The 14,873-nt window shown below is 36.6% G+C and overlaps 1 protein-coding gene across 1 annotated transcript in view; it reads right to left on the reverse strand.

The window, feature by feature from the left end:
• Positions 1 to 14,199, reverse strand: part of LOC120630280 — a 36,921-nt gene extending 22,722 nt beyond the window's left edge. Inside the window, exons 1-7 of the mRNA XM_039899454.1 lie at positions 14,031 to 14,199; positions 7,080 to 7,304; positions 6,390 to 6,634; positions 6,046 to 6,176; positions 3,509 to 3,675; positions 2,075 to 2,299; positions 640 to 782 (exon numbers count right to left, since the gene is read on the reverse strand). Of these exons, the coding sequence (XP_039755388.1) occupies positions 640 to 782; positions 2,075 to 2,299; positions 3,509 to 3,675; positions 6,046 to 6,176; positions 6,390 to 6,634; positions 7,080 to 7,304; positions 14,031 to 14,157 (1,263 nt within the window). The 5' untranslated portion in view covers positions 14,158 to 14,199. The remainder of the gene's footprint in view (positions 1 to 639; positions 783 to 2,074; positions 2,300 to 3,508; positions 3,676 to 6,045; positions 6,177 to 6,389; positions 6,635 to 7,079; positions 7,305 to 14,030) is intronic.
• Positions 14,200 to 14,873: the final 674 nt, after the last annotated feature.

Raw genomic sequence — 14,873 nt, forward strand, 5'->3', positions numbered from 1 at the left:
GTCAATTACGCAAACAATATACTTCCAATTATTTAGAGTCTTAAAATAATTACTCTTTTACTACTCTTTTACGAGATTTTAAAAAGCGTCACTTTAGTCGCCAGTCCTTCCAACTTTCCAACGTGCCAGCAGCTTCTTATCAAATATAAATACTCCAAATCCATTACTGTTTTTATCAAAAGGATTCATTTTATTGATTTGCATATCATCTCGTATTGATAATCTAGCTTAGAATGGCATTTATCTGGGACGAAAATTCAAGTAACCTTACACAAGTTATATGAGCAACAATCATTATCATCATACCCCCAAATTGTATACGTTGTTTTGTTATTTCTTTTTTTTTCTATGTACTTTTGTGGTGTGCAATAAAAGTATATTCAATCATTAATTCATCATATTAACCCATTCGATCTTTTTAGTTACAGTCTGGCGCTCTAAAGTGCTTTCTTGGACGTTTAAAATAAAGATATTTAATATTAACGTTAAGAGTGTCCTACTATATGGCTGCCAAACTTGGAAGCACTCTGCCAGTCATCTTAGTACCCATAACACAAGCTACGCTTACTCTGGGAATAGATGGCGATGTGTTTATCGTCGTAGTATATTTATTTAACTAAGGTAACTTTAATAGCTCACCATTTGATCCAGTGGTGCCATAATGGAACCCTTCAACCACATGGAAGCATGGGGTACCGCGTTCTGTTTGGCCGTGTAGTAGAACCCTTCGCCAGGGTTCACGTCTCCATAGTGCACTCCATCCACAAACAGCTGAATACCGTCTGCAAAGACATACAATTTAGAAGCCCTGCTATTCTTAATATAATAATTGATAATATTTATTTTTTTCTATCATTTATTCTTTTTCATTTTTTTTAAATTCTTAACAATGCTTAAAAAAAATAAAAAACACTATTAAAAATTTATAAAAACAAAACATCCAACCTCCGCTTGCGGGGCTTTTGAATGCCCAAACAACCGGTGGTCAGGACTCCAGAGTGAGGAACCTCCTCACAATACGCGCCGTTAGGTCTTATTATTATTTTCATAGTTTTTTCATTATTAATAATAATTATTTAATTGTTAAATGTAAAGCGAATATAATTTATCGGACGAGAATTATTCGTGCACTCGATGTAGTTTTTACATTTATAGATATTCAATTTATTTTTTATTCCTCTACAAGTTCAGCCCTTGACTGCAATCTCACCTGGTGGTAAGTGATGATGCAGTCTAAGATGGTAGAGAGCGAACTTGTAAAGGAGTATAATAGTTATACCCCTAATAGGTTTCTACGCTACATCGCACCGGAACCGGTAGGGTGGTAACTAGCCACGGCCAAAGCCTCCCACCAGACCAGACTAGAGAAAATTTAGAAATTATAAATTCCCATATTGCCTCAGCGGGGAATCGAACCCGGGAACTCCAACTTTAATTCACAGCAATCACCGTTGCGCCAGGGAGGTCGTCAATTATAAAAATAAAATTAAATAGTTATATTTTTGTAGGTAGATACTTGTAATTGCTTATTTATATTCAAAGTTACTATGGTAAATAAAGAAAAGATTCCTTTCATATATATCCCTACTAACATTATAAATGTGAATGTAAGTTTGTTTGTTACCGCTTTCTCGCAAAAACTACTGAACCGATCATCATGAAACTTTGGAAACATATTTTTGGAGGTAATAGAAGTAATAAGGATACTTTTTATCCCGAAATTAAACTCAGTTCCTTTGGGAGAGGTGATGAAAAAGTTTGACAACGACTATATAAAAAATGATAGAAATGTTCTTCGTTAACCTTTAGTATATAAATCAACAGACTGAGACTGATATAGGAGGAGGTCAGACAGTTCTTTTCAGATATTGTTTATGCGAAAAGATTTTTTTTTTATTAGAATCCAAAACTAAAAAATTTCAGTACAACTACTCCTAAATTTAATGTCCATGTGTCTCAAAAAACAAAAACAAACGCAGACGAAGTCGCGGGCAACAGCTAGTATATGTATATATGTCCTTTCAATATTTACAAGAAATGAAAACAATTAAAAAAATTATGAGAAAAGGCTTACTTGGTCTCCAAATCATACTGTAGTTATGGAAGTCCTTATTCCAATTGTCAATACCAAGATGTTCTTTCAGAAGAGAGGTTCTGTAAGGCTCAGCATCAGTGAGGACGGGTCCACCGTAAAGCCTTTTGGCGAACGCCGGGTTCCCTCTTGCAAAGGCCACGCGGATGATTCCGGATTCATAACGCTGCTTGCCGTAAACATTGTCACGTGGTTCAAGATTGATTTCTGGAATTTAAAAAAACTATCAGGAATTGTTCCCACTACGCCGCTTCTCAATCGCCACTCTCCACTATGACCTTAGTGCCACTAACATCGAATCTTAACTTCTATGCCCCAGATTGCCGCGCCTCGCCTCACTTTGGGAATAGTGCCATCAAATCTTAACTTCTATACCATCGTTCCCAGAACGCCGCGCCTCGCCTCGCTACTATCACTACGTCGCTCTCGCATCTGTTGCTTTTCCCTTACCCCTGTTGTCGTAGGGCTTAACTCTTAAAGCAAATATATGTATTGTGACACGTGTAGCGTGCGCGGCGGAAGCTCTCAAATGGAAAAAAAACCCGTTTTGAAACATTCTTCATTCGTACTATATTTCTATTGGTCTTAGCGTGACGAAAAATGGGCTATCCAACACTGAAATAATTATTCAAATCGCATTTTCAGTAGTTACTGTGAGCAACGCGTTCAAGTAAACAAAAAACTCTTCAGCTATATACCTATACCTATTAGTATAAGAATAGAACAGAATAGAAAAACTTTATTGCAACATAACACAATAGGAAGAATACAAGGAAAACAGTTATAGTACTTAGTACTAGGGTGCAAAGGCGGTCTTATTATTATAAGATATAAATTAAGTTCGGAAGTATTTATCTAATGGTTATAATCATATCGGATACTGGTTTCACGTAAAAAGCACAGGTTTTATATTTCTTCTTTTTTTCAGAGCGTGTCTCGAACGTATAGTTCCGTCAAACCGCTCTGGCAAACTAAGTATAGTTTGCCAGAACGGATAAAAAAAAAAGTTTTATTCTTAGCAGAAGGTTTTTTTTTCGGATTGTGTTTAACTGATTAACCCTAATGATTTTAATAACGCGTAACGCGGGCTTGTTGGCGAGCCTCGGAATGGGGCTCTGCCAGAAAGAGTTTGAACTCTAGGGCTCGAAGAAGCTAAAGGATCGTCAGCCTGAGGGCGTCTCATGTCAGGCCGAACCTCGGCTCAGGCGACGATTGTAGTGAAAGAGTTACGGACGGTGATTAGTCCGCACGCTTCCGAGAACGTGGTGCGAGCCCACGTCCGGATGACGTCAGAGGTCGGGGACCTCGTCTTCGCCGGCGAAGATGCTGTGCAGAGGTTGATTGTGTGTTCTGATAGGAGCATTGTTAGCAGCAGAAGGTCTCCGCTTTATTTGCTATGTTTATATGATTATGTACCTGGTATCAGCCAGTTTCCAGCTGGTAGTTTCGCCTTCACGTCAATCCTTCCGAACTTGAAGCTGAAGCGATTGCGAGTGGTGATCTTGCCACTGGTCACTGGTGGCAGGATGTTGGCACCTGATGCCTTCAGGTAGCACTCCTGGGTACCCACCTGGCCGGTGCATCTGGAATGACAAAGAGCATATGTAAGACATGACCAACAGCTACTTCCGACCTCGCCAAATATGGTTAAAGCCCGAAAAATACACACGACACGATATCGCATCGTGGCCGTTACGTGACTTATGACCGTTTTCACAAAACCTAGGAATGGCCGAGATCGGATGCCTAGTGAATAGTGATTAAGGTGATTCCTAGAGATAAAAAACGTTTCACGAACTCTCTTGTGATGTATAACGACGTTAGGCACCGTCTTCAGTTACGCCACTTATTCTACGGATTGTAAAATTTAGGGGACTCATAAACTGACACTAGAAGAATGAAAACAAACGTTTTTTTTAATAATTCTAAATTCATACGAAAAATTAAAAAAATCTTATTACAAGTACAAAATACTTTTGGGCAATAACCATAGATAAGTTATATTATATGACTATGAGTTGTCTAGTGAAAATCGATTGGTGAAAGTTTAATGTATGCCTAGATTCTTTGATAAGGCGATACTTACTTAGGCATTGCCTTGTACGTCCTCATTGGAAACGGGTATAAGTGTTAAAACTATCACACGAAAGAGGTTAAGCAGGTGAAGAAAGTGTGTATGAAATTCTGTATTTTTATATAAGATGGTTTTGGTTTAAAAAAAAAAGAAAAAGAAAGTTTCACAGCTTTCAAAACCGCACCTAAGCGGGTGAAATAGGAAACTAAACTTTTCATTATTTTATTTAAATTGGAATTAAAAAGTTCCAGGCTCTTAAAATACTCTCCAATTATTATTAAAGCATTTCTTAGGTACATATGATGCCACAAAAAAAACTACAAGATAATATTACAATCGATTGGGTATTTCTTTTTCTTTATCTCGTGATACCTTTTAAATGTGCCCAGAATATTAAAAAAAACTAAAAATCGACTAAAGCAATGGAGTATCGTGTGGTCAATGAATTTCTATAGAACAACTAGCGGACCCCAGTGCCATTTTCGGGCTGATTTGTGAATCTAAACCATCCAGGGTGCCACCCAAACGCATACCAAAAAATTCATTTAAATCGGTCCAGTCGTTTAGGAGTTCGGTAACATACACACGCACACAAGAAATATATACCTATACTAGCGGACCCCAGCGCCATCTGTCGGGCTGATTTGTGAATCTAAACCATCCAGGGTGCCACCCAAACGCATACCGAAAAATTCATGCAAATCGGTCCAGCCGTCTAGGAGGAGTTCAGTGACATACACACGCACAAAAGAAATATATATATATATATAAAGATAAGATACTTACAGAAATACGAGTATGTATAAAGATATCCTCCTGATTATATCCTGATTGATATCCTGTTTTTACACACGTAAGCTTAAATTACTTTTATTTTGGCTGACATGAAATCTGTGATTTGGTTGGTTTTTTATTTTTACAAACCTTTACGTTATTTATATTGCCTCAATTTATAATCGCAATCCTTGGGAGATCAAATTATTTATTTAAACTTGTTCTTAACGACTTACGTATCTAAACCAGTTTTGTTTATTATTTTCGCTTAGGCATTAATTTCGGATTTTACTGGCTAAAATGTTTTTATAAGTAGGTATAGATAAGTTGCCTGCGCTCTGGACTAACGTTATTTAGGGCGTTTTTAAAGGTATAAGCTACCTGATAAAACCGATAAATTGACCCATATTGCGCTTCTTATAGAGACTATATTATGTATAGGCCTCAGTGGCGTGCATAGAGGGTATGCACAGGGTATGCCGATAATATAAAATGAAGAAAATCTCCAGTACGAGTTATAAAAAACTTAGGGATAGGCCTTGTAGGAGTTATAAAAAGCCTACCCTTAAAAGTATTTATAACTCGTACTGGTAGTAGAAAAAATCATTAAGAGTTCAAAAGTTCTTATCTTGTATCCATTTTATGAGTTTAGGTTAAATTGTATCATAAAAAGTACCAACTTTTATGTTAATTTGTGCATTAAAATTTTTATATTTATTAAAAATTTGAATGCACTAAGCGTACCAATTTTTCTGAAATAAGACTTTGTCTTTGACAGTCTATCATAGATCATTGTTTTTTTATTTAGATTTCTTACTGTTCTTGATTCAACCATATCAGAATTCGTTTTAAAAATAGTTAGCATGGATTCTAGGTCATAAAAGGAAGTATAGGCCACTATAGCCACTCTCAAACTCAATGTCAGGTAGTGCGAGTATATATGGATTATAAACATATGCTACTATGCCATGCCAAACCGTATGGATATATAGCCTATGAAATTATGCCACGTGAGGATAGTCACTCCGTAACTAACAATCTGAATGCGGATATAATGTATCTTCGTCGCAGCAAAAAGGTTTATTGAAAGCATTTAGTTACTTACGCACTGGTTAAATCCCATTCACCATCTATGTATGCATCACCAAAACGTGACTCCGTGAGTACCGGCTTGATTTTCAGCTCCCCGTTATCCACTGTTACAGTATCTTTGACATACGCGTTGAACGGGTAATCCTAGAAAAAAAAAACAGAATTACTAATGGTTTGCCTAAAACTATTCTTTTTTGATTTGCGTTATAGAAAATGGGAAAAAAGAGCACGTAGATACATAGGTACAGAAGTCATTTGTGGGATAGAGCTTTTATAATATGATTCCTAAGGTAATTTTAAGGACAGATAGCAGTCAATGGTCAAATTGTAATGAAATAAAAAAAGGAAAAAACTTACCGGTCCTCGAGGAAGCATGACCTCCGCGTCCCATTGGGTTAACTTATCCATATTGGGTTTATTGAAGTCCTCAGTAAAGATGAGGACGCCTTGGCAAACGGACCTGAGACCTTGGACTTCAGTTTGTGACTTTTGGCAGGTTACAGGGGGGGTGAATGGAACCGGGTTAGGCCCGGGAGCCGGTGTCGGTTCTGGGTCCGGTAAGTTTTCTGGATCAACTGGTGTTCCATCTTCATTAACGAATCCTGCAAAGTCATTTAGAGGTTTTTTTTTTTAATTCTACACACACTTGAGCTCGATCACGGCTTAGCGACATGCGAATGAAGATATCTAGGCTATAGGCTAGTTGCGTTGAGGTTATATAACAATATAACCTCACAATCTTGGATTTTAAATTTGTTATAGTGTAAAGAATTCTATAAGTCAAGCCCTTTCATTTGATATCCATGTTTAGGGTGCTGTGGAAAAGTATGTTATTAGACCACATTGTGGTGGCAGCTATCTCGGACTGATTTTTATCAAACGGACGGATTTACCATCAGTTCATCCGTTCGGCAGCTACACCTACACAGACACTTGAAACTTGTAACACCCCGTTGCGTCGGGAGTAAAAAAATATATCTCTTCAGCTTGTCAATGGCATTAATATATGTTCATAGATGAATTACAGTACTTGCAAATAAATCTTACCTGTAACAGTCCACTCTCCATTATCCTGCCTGTAACCTAGACCATTCTTGATGACATAAGTCCAGAAGTATATTTTGTCCCCCAGTTTCAATTGAGCGTTCCTATCTCTGAAGATCCATTCGCCATTTTTGGGCTTCGTAATGTCTCGCGCCCATTGCCCTGCCTCCAGCCCCTCCATCTCCTGGTTCAGGTTGCCGTGGAAGGCAAAGAGGGAGAAACCATCATCTGTAAAACGAGAACGAAATAAATTTAGTACCGACTAGAAAGCGGTGATAGCCTAGTTGGTAAGTCAGATAATTATAAATATTTATACTGTTTATTTGCACACTAAAAGTTAAAAAAAAAAAAACAGAAAAAAGCATACAAAAGGCAGCCTTATCGCTTAGTAGCGATCTCTTCCAGGCAACTTTAGGATAAGGAAAACACGAGGATAATAGAGTGCAGGTTGTGCGTAATAAAAAAAATACATATAAGTATAATAAATATTAACCCCTTCTCATTGTGGTAGGAGACCCGTGTCCTGTAGTGGGCCGGTTATGGGTTGATATGATGATGATTAAATTATATGATACTACTCAGTGTCAGAAGACTCCGCTCTTCCATTACAATTAAACTAAACTTAAAAAATTTCTATAAAAGGAAGGTAGGTTTAAAGTCTTTTCCGCTTAACGAAGACCCCATTCGGGGTTTAAGTTTGACTCAAACTCGATCCCCTCAAGCTCGTTAGGATTGCCAATCCTAACGAGACCCATTTCCCCGAAAGGCCCATCTCCCCGAAAATGGTAATTTGCGTGTTGCAAAAACAACCAAGCAACCAATGGACGACGACTGTAGGACATAGGTCTTTTAATTGAGTTACAAGCTTCAACCCAAGTTCTTAAGCTGGGTTTCTAGTTTCCACTACAAGTGTTTGATCGATTCGTTTTCATAGTCTAGTCTGTATATTCCTCAAAGTTAAGCTAAGTGATTAAAAAATTCATAGTACGCCTTTCGATGCAGAAAATCAATAGACACCTTGCATATCGTAGTTCAAAACGTAGCGTAAACAAAGTCGTAATTCATTTTTACTCCACACAGGGCTCGGGTAACTCCTCCCACAATGAGAAGGATTTAGGCCGTCGTCCACCACGCTGGCCCAGTGCGGATTGGTGGATACCTCACATTTTCCAGAACACTATGGAGACCTCTCAGGCTTTTAGGTTTCCTCACGATGTTCTCACGATGTTCCTTCACCATTGAAGCAAGTGATATTTTAATTACTTAAAACGTTTATAGCCCAGTGGATGGGACTTAGACTTAGCTCTCGGGGGGGCCTCTACCTTTTCTAAGTTAGATAGATAGATAGATAAATTCTTAATTGCACATAATTAAGGCATAAGATAATATATATATTGAAAACATAAATACAAGAAATATAAAAATGTCTTAAAAAAATTATTAGCGAAACGCGATACTGCAATTAACTAAGTTACGTGCGTTAGTAAGCAATTAAAATATCACTTGCTTCAACGTTGTAGGAAAACATCGTGAGTAAACCTGCATGCCTGAGAGTTCCCCACAATGTTCTTAAAGCAGTGTGAAGTCTACAAATCCGCACTGGGCCAGCGTGTTGGACTACATCCTTAGCCCCTCAACCCTTTCTCATTATGGGAGGAGACCCGTGCCCTGTGGTGAGCCTGTAATGGGTTGATATGATGATGATATAACTTGGAAAAGTAAGAGGTGCTAGCTGGGATTCGAACTCGGCCCGTAAATGATGCCAATGTCCTAGCCACTGGTCTATCACTCTTTTCACCGCAAAAATACATTTGATATTCAAGAAATACTAATCACTTATAATAGTCATTCATATATTTATTGATAAGCAATAAGACATAACGAAAAGGGAAAAAACCTATTAATTAATATGTGATATGAATTAAGATGCCACTGAACTGGCCAAGATTATTAATTATTAATAATAAGATACATATTTCTTTTTATGGAACAAGTTTGATTTTTTTATCGTAATACGTGTTAGTTACAGAGTATACTGGAGCGCTACAGTTCAATGTACTTTGTATGATGGAATGTCGATAACCTGTGTTTTAGCGACGTCTAACGCCCAATATCAGATGGCAGTTTGAAATTAAATAAAAATGTATTTATTTCAAGTAGGCCTAACAAGACATTTAAAACGTTAAGTCTATCTGTTTGTAGCGACTCTACCAAGAAGTCGGCAAGAAACTCAACAGTTGCTCTTTTTCAACATCATTTTAAAATTAAACAATCATTGTTTTGCTGTTTATCTGATGGGAGGCTTTGGCCGTGGCTAGTTACAACTCTACTGACAAATACTTGCCGCTAAGCGGTCTACATTTGGAATCCCGTTGATTAAATTAATATTATGTAATTACGTTATGTAATTAAGATAATATTCTGTCGTTCGTATTTTCACAGGCAATCAAATCAATTAATATGTGGAGATACCTTTAGTCAAGAAGACTGTTATTGGTTATTTATTGATGGTGATTAAATGATTAACTAGTGTAATGATCATCGATAGATTGCGAGAGGCATGACTACTCTAGAACGTATTACATTATTTTATTTGTAATCAAATTAATATGATAACAATTTTCCTCGTAATTTCCATATTACGCAAACAATTAATTATGCGGCGTTTATATGTAGTTTATTATGATTATTTAAGTAGGTATTTTTATATGAGGAAAATGGGTGTGTAATAAAATATTAAAAATAATAATTCTGGGTTAAGATGTAGTATTAAGATTGGCCATTGTAATAATATGCGGTTTATTTGGCTGAGTCAAAGTTTATATGTTTTTCTTGCTCAAAAACTGCAAATAGTTTGTTAACCCAGATATCAAGTTACAAATTGCAATCAAACATTTTATACATACCTACCTAATGAAACAACATGTTATACATTAAAAAGCAGGTTTTTATACATAGGTACAACAATATCGTGAATTGGAAATTAAACATTTGTTGTTTTTCCGTCTAACTTGTGACATTCATAAGGTTACTGATTGTTACACGATTGTCCAAAAAGGGGCTCACGAATGTAAGTATTTGAGAACTTTATTCCATAACTTATGCCATTGCGTGAACAGATTTGGACGTATGGCGTATTGTAAGAATTCTAACAGCATATTACTGATATATTTGAAGAAAATATTAAAAATAATTTAATTAGTCGGTTGTAGGGTGCTATATTTAACCCCCGACGCAAAAACGACGGGTGTCATAAGTTTAACGTGGCTGTGTGTCAGTGTGTGTATTTGTGTGTGTGTTGGTGTTTGCGTTTTTTAATTTAAACCTTTTTTATTCGTACTAGGAGGATATTGATCGATCGTCGAACGTATAGTGAGATGCAATTTCAATAGCAGATTTGGGCCCAGTGGTGCAAAGCTGATAAACCAATCATTTACTTTTAGTGATAAGGCCGCCTTTGCACCCTAGCACTATGTACTATTACTGTTTTCCTTGTATTTTTCCTATTGTGTTGTGTTGCAATAAAGTTTTTCTATTCTATTCATTCAACTAAATACATTTCGAGCTGCAGTTGAAATATAATCTAGGATAGTTACGATGCCTTTATTTATTTATCAATATATAGTTTTTCGAATGAAATGTATATCTCATTATTGTCATTTTAACTCCTCAAACGCTAACAAGTTCTTATAAGCCCTTTCTTGACTTTCTTAATAAATCTTGAATTTTAAAGCGTTCCCCAAATAGTGGCGGGTGTGGTCGCGGTCGGATATGGTAGGAGGATGTACACGGGTGATTTCAAACAAGCACCGGTAGGAAACGGAATATAGGTCTGCGACCGCAATCCTCAATCACGCCACGTATGTCTTATCATGCCTCTCCTATTTTCATCTTACACAATGCTAACAGAAACGAAGTTTCACCATTTATATCTCAATTTTCTTGTTATATTGCTTACAAATGGTATGAGAAAAAGACAAACCCAATTATTTTGTAACTGGCATGCTAGCTCTAAAAATAGTCCTTCGTTTTTTATACACTCAACTCTATCTTACGATTCTCAGCTACTATTTTCACAGTTTTGATTATTATGTTTTGCGATGATAAGTAAAAACTTACTTTATGTAGCATGACATGCATGCTTTTCCATGCTATTATTATTTGAATAGAGTTTATGTGGAGTTGATATGGTATGCGAAGACTTTAATTGCTACATTACCTATTTGTGCAAGACGACTACACCGCCAATGCGGTAGTATGAGCCACTGAGCGCGAAAGCAAATCAACGCCGCAACCGCCTCTATTCGGCAAACGCTTTAAGCTAACACGGCAGGTGATTATCCAAATTGCTTCGCAGTATATCCGAGTCGTCTATTAGTTGATAGCTACGAACTACACCTTACCTATTGCAGTTAGATTACTTGAGTGACAAATATGAACGTAACTTCAAGAGGTTCTTCTTTAATTTTATAATGAGACATATAATTATACGCTATAGTTAATGCTATCTTAAGCTTATAATAGAGCAGTGCTGTTTGTTAATCACAAAAAGTGGTAACTAATTAAGCAGTCTAAGATGGAACGTGGAGCAAACCGCCACCGGAACCGCTACCGCCTCTGGTCTGGAAACGCTTTAAGCTAACACGGCAGGTGATTATCCAAATTGCATCGCGTCGAGTATATCCGAGTCGTCTGTTAGTTGATAGCAACGAGGCTACACGCTACCTATTAATAATTTTGCAGTTGGAGTACTCGAGTGACAAATTCGAGCGTAATTAAAAAGGTGTTATTCTAATGAGAGTTACTACATAGTTAATGTTATAATCGTATTACTGTTATGCTTGTTTGTGAAGTTTTAAGCTAGTTTAACACTATTTATTTGCGTGCGTTATTTACCTATAAGGAGCTGAAAAATTTGTCATCATACTGTATAAGCTAGTTTGAAATGATGTTTTTTAAAGGTAAAACTCATTTGTTGGGGGAGTGTGTTCGGAATAGACCAATGAGGGACAAATTAATATGTAAATTTAAAATTAATCTTTATGATGTGGGGATTTGGCAAAGTATCCTGGTGGCACCTTATTCAGAGGTAGCCAGAATCCTATTAGATTTTAAGTTAAGATAAGAGAAAGGAAGTATTAATTTTCGTAAAGGGAACGATTGGGCTGACATTCTTATTGTTAAGAGAAGTCCCGAATAAATAAAGAATTAAAAAAAAAAAGGTAAAACTGTTTGTGAACCAAATGAATTGAATAATAAAACAGCACAGTTTTAGTGTTGTTTGCAATTACACCCTGATGGTAACTTGTGTTTGAAGCTTAAGATAGAAATAGAATGCGGTTTGCGGAGTAGATGCCTATGGCAGTACTGTCGCGGAGTTATTCAAAATTTAAATTCAAATACATAATTGTAACGGGATGGTGATAACTTCGTTCGCCAACTTAAATCTAAAGCTACGAGGGCTCCAAGTTCCAGTTAGGTATCGCTGTCACTGCATAGGACTTAGGAGTACTTATACTCACCGGCTTAGTTTATTAGGATGCAATGATGATAATAGCCCGCCAACCTGCATTGGAGCAGCGGGTTTTTTATTATTATTCGCGAAGTTAGCCCTTAACTGCAATCTCACTTGGTGGTACGTTATGATGCAGTCTAAGATGGTAGCGGGCTAACCTGTTAATGAGTATGGTAGTCATACCCCGAACCCGTTTCTACGTCGCACCGGAACACTAAACCGCTTAGCGGCACGTCTGTGTCGGTAGGGTGGTAATTAGACACGGCCAAAGCCTCCCACCAGGTTATACCGAAAAAAAATCGGAAATTATATATTTCCAAACTGGACATCCTACTTGAATTCACTAGGGAAGTTGTTTTACGATAATTAAAATACACTCCTACACAATCTACTGTTGACGATAGTGTGCAAATCTTTTCTGATTCTAAGGAATAAGGTTCAAACTCATTCGAAAAAAGAATAATAAAAAAGTAATAAATTAAATAAATCAAGGAAATAATAATTATAGTCGAAGATTTCTAGGCAAATTTTAGATCAAATTGTCATTTAAGTATAGTAAGTTTTATCATTAAGTATTTTGATGACGTGGGTGCTCTAACGAGCCTTCTCTCTCAACCGACCACAGAAGGTTTCAGGTCTGTTTGTGAGATATTTTTGCGTAGGCAGCAATAACAGATTGTATCTGTTACATTTCTCTTATAGGTATTAATATAATAATTACATTTTTTGTTACCTAGTTACTCAAGGGATTATGGGGCTGGCATATCCGTGTTGGATAAAAGTCCCAAATAAATAAAGATTTAAAAAAAAAAATATTTTGAAAATAATTCTCCCTGCCACGGGTTGCAGGACGCGTTGCGTGCCCTGCGATGTGTTGCTATGTTTATATCATCAGTTCGTCCATGACTAGTCTTTCAATATTCAATGAAAAAAAACCTACACTGCGCTTTAAAGAACCTCATTCTGTTAACGAATATTATCAATATTATTTTTTATTTTTTTTCTTATATTAGTGTTTTTACCTACACTTGAAGGAATTATCAATTTTATAAATTTAAAATGATTTGAGGATTTTAACCTACGACTCTCTGGCAATAGCGGCCTGAGCGCTATCTCCAATTATGCTACGGCTCTCCTACCTTAACCTGCATGTCTCGGAGAACACTTTAGGTTCCATAACTTTATCATAAACACAAAGTTGGAGCTCATTTTAAGAACTCATTATTATACCTGGCTCTCCTTTTAGTCAAAAGGCTAATTTGACTATTAATACAACCGCTAAAAACCCGTGTTATAGAGTGGTAGTGTGATTCAGAGCGTATAATTAAGCAAATTGATTGAACAATAACAAAAACATTATATCCTCCTACAAAGACAATAATATACAGTAATTTAACCTTGAAGTGTGTGACAAAAATACTTAAAACTGTAATACATACCTTTGACCGTGACCCTTAATCCCTTGGGATAGATCGCTTCGAGTTTCGCCGGCGGGACTGTGTATGCACTAGCCTTTATAAGGCATAGACTGCATAGAGCAGAGAGAATGAAAAATATTTTTCCCATGACGTCCGTCGTCCACGAACGCTCGTCGAAGACTGAGGTTATATTGTATCAGTTGACTACTTCAAGCTAGAGGTCTCGAGACTTGTTCTGATAGCTCCAGCGCATCTGGGAAAATTGAAGTGTTAAGTTAATTATAGAACAGGCTGTTTAGAGCTCAAATTAAACAAAAAAAAATAAGATTGCATACCACCTTGTCCACCATACTTTTACTTGTCTTGTTAAGGACAAATTTACTGACAAACCATTAAATTGACTTAATTCCACTAATTCTGCCAAAAATCATCAAGTTGCTAAGTTAGGGCGTTAAGGTAGGACAAACATATACACTTTTACATTAATAATATAAGTAAGATCCTAAATGGTGGGAGTTAACTTTATTTGGCCATTTAAGAACTACTCTACCGACTAACTATAACATATGTAGTCCGTTCAATTTCATAGAGTCGGTACCCCGGCAGGAGAATTTGGCATTTTACAATTAAATGCTTTTATCTTTTTTTGTGTATTTTGCTTTCTATGTGAGTACTTGTTTGTCGAAAAAATTATTTGTATATTTTACTTATGGTAAATACGAGTATAAAGTTAAAGGAAAATTCTAATCATAAACATGAGTATACGGAAGTACAATTGGCACTATTTTTCAACACGCTCAGTGATGGGTTCACTGTTGTCCTGTCCATTTATAATAAAGGATCCAACTTCGTTCTGAATCCATA

Source organism: Pararge aegeria, chromosome 16 (genome assembly GCF_905163445.1).
Source record: "Pararge aegeria chromosome 16, ilParAegt1.1, whole genome shotgun sequence".
Taxonomy (NCBI): Eukaryota; Metazoa; Arthropoda; class Insecta; order Lepidoptera; family Nymphalidae; genus Pararge; species Pararge aegeria.